Source organism: Mustela nivalis, assembly GCF_964662115.1.
Source record: "Mustela nivalis genome assembly, chromosome: 3".
Taxonomy (NCBI): domain Eukaryota; kingdom Metazoa; phylum Chordata; class Mammalia; order Carnivora; family Mustelidae; genus Mustela; species Mustela nivalis.
Window position 1 is genome coordinate 135,546,390 of NC_139022.1, and position 6,468 is coordinate 135,552,857.

The window sequence follows — 6,468 nt, forward strand, 5'->3', positions numbered from 1 at the left end:
TACCCGCACACCCTCACTCGAGAGCGCCTCCAGGCCAGGGAGCCTCAGGACCCCGTGGAGCCAGTGCGGAGCTGGGCGCCGGGAGCTCCCTCCCGGCGAGCCTCCGGCTCCTCGTTCGGCCCAGCCCCAGCGCTGCTGGCGCCAGGCGCCCGGGAGAGCGGCGGGTTTCCAGCCCGCCTCAGGCACCTCCCTTCCCCCCACCCGCATGCACCTCGAGGGCCCAAAGCCCAGCCGAGCTCCCACAAGTGGAACCTGCTCAGGACTGTTTGTCTGCCTCTGTCCCATAGCGCCGCCTCCCCTATCCATTGAATCCCTGGTACAGAAGGGGAAGACCACATCTCCACTTGCTACCAACCCCAGGGAACATGGCTCCTCTTCTGGGGCCTCAACTTTCCTAACCCTACAAGGAGAGCGTTGACCTTTCTCCCTCTGCCTCTATACTCCTAACTGTGCCTGGCACTTTGTGGGCAATCAGTAAACAATGTTGAATGACCGCTTAAAGGGATGAATTTGCCCTCTAAAAAGAGCAATCACATTTATCTTTTCCTCCCCCAACCCCACCCCCGGCAGGCATCACTTTGGAGAGAAGGGTATACTCCGCCTGCCCCACCTAGGGAAGGGAGGTGACTCGGAGGGGTTGGTGACGATGGAGGAACTCAGGTCAGAGGGCGTCGGGCGTCAGCTTCTCACTGGGAGAAGCAGCAGCCGCCCGGGTTTCCAGGTCCCAGTGAGAGCCCTGGGAAAGGGACCTGAGGAGAGAAGCGCCCAGAGCTGGAGAGGCCCTAGCTGAGCGGGGGAAGAGCGGAGGTCAGCCCAGCCACGACTTCCCTCTGCTGCACTGGGTGGGAGACGCCAGCACGGCAGTTCTCCGGCTGTGCCAGCCTTGGGAATACTGTGGAGGTTCTCGTCCCTTCTGTATGTGTTTACTGCCAAACACCGATTTCTCTTGCTGTGAGCCTTGGCGCTCGTGTCCTTAGACGAGTGAACATTCTCGAGCAGTGATGACCTGGGTGGAGTGGTCTGATATAGCCCTGCTTCGGGCTCTCCATCTGGCCTTCGGGCTGGATCAGGCGCCCGGGAGGCGAGAAGACTGACTCCGCAGCCCTGGAGCCCGGAACAAATCAGTAAATGCCTGTGGGCTTAGAGCTTGAGTTCCTCCCCCCACTTCCCCACCCAGTCTTCTTCCCCAGCCGGTGGCAGGCTGTGGGGCTGTGGGGATGCCTTGGGCAGAGCTGGCCGGTGCACTGCTGGGTCGCACAGAACCATTCACAGGCTGGATGGGGATGACTAGGGGCTGGGGAGACCTTAGGAGTCTGTGCAGGACCCTCTCCTCTTCTGGCTCTGAGACTGAGGGATGTAGATGGAACTCAGGACTGAGAAAGGCTAGGATTCCTATTCCGAATTCTGTAGAGTCTAGAAACAAGAAACTTTCTCCCGGTCTCAGTTTCCCTATCTGGAAAATCAAGGGGTGGGCTCTAGGTGAAGGCCTTGTGTTCACTGGATGATTCTGGATTCCTTTCCTTGGGTCCACAGGGAGGAGGCAGCAGCCACCGTCTAGGGTGTTGACAGGCCTGTGCCTCAAGTACGGAGCCCCCGCCTCCCCCCAGCCTCCCCCCAGCCGGGAACTGGGGGTGGGGAGGCAGAGGCGGACCCGCCTCCCTGTCCCCGCAGGCGGCCTGGAGTCGAGTGATGCTGGCTAGCTGAGCTTAAAACCAGGGACAGCCACCCCCTTCCTCCTCCCCGCCCCCCTGCCATTGGCTCCAGGGAGAGGTTGACATCAAAGCCGAGGCCTTATATAAGCCAGACCCTGAAGGGGAGGCCGCAGAAGGGTTAAATAGGTCTCCCGGCGTCGCCGTCCTAGCCCGCGGGAGGCCAGCGGGCTGCGTGCCTCTCTCTCATCAGCCTTGCCCCAGACTCTCCCAAAGCCGGCGTCCAGCAGAGCGCCGCCCCAGAGCCCACGGGTGGCCCCGGCAGTCTCTGGGGCGCATGGGGCGGCGCTAATCGGGCTGGCGGCGCAGGCCAGAGGCCGCTCCAACATGAACCTCGTGGGCAGCTACGCACACCATCATCACCATCACCACCCACATCCGACGCACCCCATGCTCCACGAACCCTTCCTCTTCGGCCCGGCCTCGCGCTGTCACCAGGAGCGGCCCTACTTCCAAAGCTGGCTACTTAGCCCCGCCGACGCTGCCCCAGACTTCCCCGCTGGCGGGCCACCGCCCACAGCCGCGGCGGCCCCCGCAGCCTACGGTCCCGACGCCAGGCCGGGCCAGAGTCCCGGGCGGCTGGAGGCGCTCGGAGGCCGCCTGGGCCGGCGGAAAGGCTCAGGACCCAAGAAGGAGCGGAGGCGCACAGAGAGCATTAACAGCGCGTTCGCAGAGCTGCGCGAGTGCATCCCCAACGTGCCTGCGGACACCAAGCTCTCCAAGATCAAGACTCTGCGCCTGGCCACCAGCTACATCGCCTATCTGATGGACGTGCTGGCCAAGGATGCACAGGCCGGCGACCCCGAAGCCTTCAAGGCCGAACTCAAGAAGGCGGATGGCGGCCGCGAGAGCAAGCGGAAAAGGGAGCTGGTAAGTCGGGCGCCTGCGCTCCAGCCAAGGGTGCGGGCTTGGTGGGCACCCGCTGGTCCCGTACACAGAGTACGGAGTCTGCGTTGCCGTATGTGCGATTTTGAGAGGCTGCGGGGAATTCTGAGGCTATAGTGTGGGATCATGTGCGTGGTGGGAGGCGGATTCATATTCGAGTTCATTCCTAATGTGGGACAGTTTTTGTAAGGCTGTGAATGAAAACCATCCTAAAAGGAGTCCCTTTAAGGATCCTTTGGAAGATTCAGACCCGAGAAAATGCACACCTCTTACATTTTGGTTCCGATTATAAGGGGGTTCTGATCCATTCCTGGACTTTCCTGGAATCTACATTAAGAATGCTGTAGAAGTGTGTTACTTTAATTTGCTTTAGTGCATAAACCTGTGAATGTGGTTTCAGTTACTGTTTTCAAAGGGTTTTTGCTGAAGAGGTTAGGCTACTTTCATTGTTGTAAGGATAGGGAAACTGAGGCTCAGAGTGGGACCAGGAGATAAAGGCCACCTACTGGAGGAGTCAGAGGTGGAACTGGGGTCAGACAAGTCAGGTCTTCTACTTTCTGTCCAGAGCGGGTCCCACTGCTCTGCTGCCCACAAGCTAGTTCTGAGGACAACCTTGATCATTTTGTGTGTGAACTCTGACAAGCAAGAGGCACAGGTCTCACCCACTGCTTTTGGCTTTGGAGATTGCAATCCCTACTCTACCTTTCTCGATCCTCTCTGGGGGGAGTCACACTTTCTGGAGGGCGGTGCTGCTAGCCCAGGGCTCTGGGACCTCTGAGGGTAGTGATTTCCAGGCTAGCAAACTCGTTTCTCTGAATTGGTGCGTTCAGGCCCCAGGCAGCAAGTTTGGGGCCGGCCGGAATGCCCCATCAGGTTTACTTGGACCCGCAGGGGCTGTGGTCAACTAGTGAAAGCTCGTCTGGGGAGACTGGAAGAGATCGATAGGCATCGGGTCTGTAAACTGCCACCAGGGCGGAGGAGAGGCAGGCCGGGGCGACACCTGGTTGCAAGGAGTTTGGGGGCGTATCACCACCCACTGTTCATCACCGCCTCTTTCAAATAGCACCGCTTGGTTCTTGCTAAGAGCCAGGAAGGAGGATAGTGGGCCTGACCCACTCGTTCCTCCTTTGCTTAGCTGTCTGAGGCTCCCAGAGTGCTAGCATGGACCCAACACCCCCCCCCCCCACCACCGCAACCAAGCCTGGATGCCAAACCAGCTTGGAAAGCGGGTGGGACTTATGAGGGGAGCAGGTTCATGAGCTGGAAAACTGTCGGTTCCCACCCTTCCCATTCCAACCCCAGCGGTCATCTTTTGGCACCATAAAGCCCAAACTACTGGCACTAATTTCGCCAGGCACAGAAAATTCTCATTCCCAAACTTCCAGAAACTACCCGTGCCATCCCGGGCCCCCAGAAACTCTGGCGCATGAAGGCAAATTTATAAGCCTGTTGGCCTATTTCGCAAACAGAAATCTATTACTTATTTAAAAGCGCCTGATTACTGCTCCCAAAACCTTTTCCCCACCCCGACTCTATACCTGGGCGATAGGAGCAGAACAATTTAAACCTGTCTCTCGCCTCTTTTCTTGTGTGTGTCCCCTGGCAGCAGCAACACGAAGGCTTTCCTCCTGCCCTGGGCCCAGGCGAGAAGAGGATTAAAGGGCGTACAGGCTGGCCGCAGCAAGTCTGGGCGCTGGAGTTAAACCAGTGAGCTGAGGCTGCGCCGAGGACCCTGCCACGGCTGCCCGACCCCGGAGCCCTGGGAGGAGAGGAAGGTGGCGGCGGCGGCGGCGGCGAGGGCCAGGCTCTGAGTGCCGGGGGCTTCTAGGGGCGCATCCCAAAGAGGCTCTGCTGCGTGCTGGCAGGTCGCCGGCTGCAACAACACTCTTGGATCACACGTGCAATGTCATTTGAAATTGTTTTTAATACATTGAGAGAGAGAAATATATATATATATATATATCCACCCCCCACCCCCAAGCCAGAGGGCGGCTCTTGGCTGCACAATGTGGGAGAGAGGGACCGCGGGACTCAAGCGCGCTGAAACGCGCCCTTCCAACCCTTCTGGGGCGAATTTAGAACCCCCATGCTTTCTCCACTTGGCCTGCTGGCTCTTTTTCTCATCCTCCTGTCTGCTTTGCGGCAAATCCCTCGGGCGCTCTTTTCTCAAATTAAAATGCAATAAGAGGAATCAATAGTTTTCTGCCAGGGAAAGAACCAACCAGGAAGATGAAGGGCTGCCTTTTGTTATTCTCCCTCAAACAGTGGTGTTTTACTTTACTTTATTGTTGCTGAACTTCCTATTTAGTTGCAAGGGAAACGCTTTCTCTCCTTCCCTCCTTCTTTCCTTCCTCATTCCTTCCTTTGTAAATAAAAACTTTTCTCTATGTAGAGAAGTTTTTATGTATTTAAACTACCTACCGTGCCTGTAGCGCTCAGGTGTTTGTTTATCTACCCCTCCCCCACCCTTTTTCTACCTCAATTCTGTAAGACCACTCACTGTCCCCTCCCTCTGCCAAAGCGGTATCTATGCTCTTGACCAATAAAAGATTTTCTGAAATCAGAGGCAGCCTGTGTGATGTCTTGGTGGGTATATCCCCTGGCCCCATCCTGTCTGCTAGGTGGAGAACCCTCAGTTCTGACTTCTTTGTGATGAATGTTCATAGCAAATGGCAAATCACGTCGGGGAAAAGGGAGTAGATAAAGGATTTATTTGTGGGACAAAGAACAAAGTTCTTTGAATATAATGCCTGGAACAGGATAACTTTAGTGAACCCACAGACAGGAAAGCTGGAAAGGAATTAGACCCAGCAAGGACAGGCTAGGATTTATGCGGGTCTGCATTTGAGTTTGTGTGGGTTGGCACACCCCCCTCCCCCAGTCTGCAGGCGGTGTTTTGGGGTTATTGGGAAGCGGGCTTGTCACACAAACAAAGGGCATTCCAGGGCACTGCAACTCAGAAGAGGGGTTTGCACTGGGGAATTTGTTCTTGTACCTGAGACTCTGATCTTAGAGATGTGTATAGGAACTCACAGGAGCCCTGCAGCTGTGCGGGGGGGGAAAGGGGGGGGGCAAACACAGGGTCTGCTTAGCACAGCCCCCTGCATGCAGTAAGAGCTGGACAGATCATAGCGGCTATTACTTTATCCTTGAGTAAAATAAGCTCCTGAGTGCTTACGGTTACACGGAGACAATTAAGGTTTCTTTCCAGCAAAAAAGCATTAAACAAATATTTGTGGGAGAGCGGTGGAGTGTCTGTGCTTGCTAATTCAGGTACTCGTACAGGACAGCTGGTTTCTGTGCCCCACGAGCACATCCACGACTGCGTGTGGGAGTGAATAAAAACGGGTGCACTTGCCAAGGTGTGGATGCGTGGAAGGCTGCAGTGGAGCAGGCAAACGCTGGCGCTTACGTATCCCGACATAACAGTGTACAGACAACTAGCTTTGTGTGCGTGCAACTGTGTGCCAGGCTCGAGGCTAAGCGCTTTTACGTGTCCCGACAGCTCCTGAGGTTGCGCGAGGGAACGCACGGTCTGCGGTGCCTGCCCTGGTCTCCGCGCTCACTGCGAGGGAGGCGCGAACGCACGCGCGGGTCTCGGGGCGCTTCCTTGCTCCGGAGCTGAGGCCCTCCGGCTGGGGCGTGCGCCAGAAAGGAGACTGCGGGCAGCTCCAGGATCAGGCGTGTCCAAGGCGCCTCGTCCCGGCATCGGGGTGAATATGGGGCCCCATTAGACTTGACTGTAAACACCGTGGCAGGAGCTGAACGGCTATGCCAGCCCTTCCGGACGCGAAGGAGTTAATAAAAGGTGTTTTATGGGTGCGAGGAAACGGTGGGGGAGGTGTGAGCGTCTCTCTGCTCTGACCCCCCTACT

The 6,468-nt window shown here is 56.9% G+C and overlaps 1 protein-coding gene across 1 annotated transcript; it reads left to right on the forward strand.

Moving 5' to 3' along the window:
- Positions 1–1,857: 1,857 nt before the first annotated feature.
- Positions 1,858–5,133, forward strand: HAND1 (heart and neural crest derivatives expressed 1). Its single transcript, XM_082726077.1, has 2 exons — positions 1,858–2,579; positions 4,201–5,133. Exons 1-2 carry the CDS (start codon positions 2,037–2,039, stop codon positions 4,303–4,305), a joined length of 648 nt encoding a protein of 215 aa, XP_082582203.1. The 5' UTR covers positions 1,858–2,036; the 3' UTR covers positions 4,306–5,133.
- Positions 5,134–6,468: the final 1,335 nt, after the last annotated feature.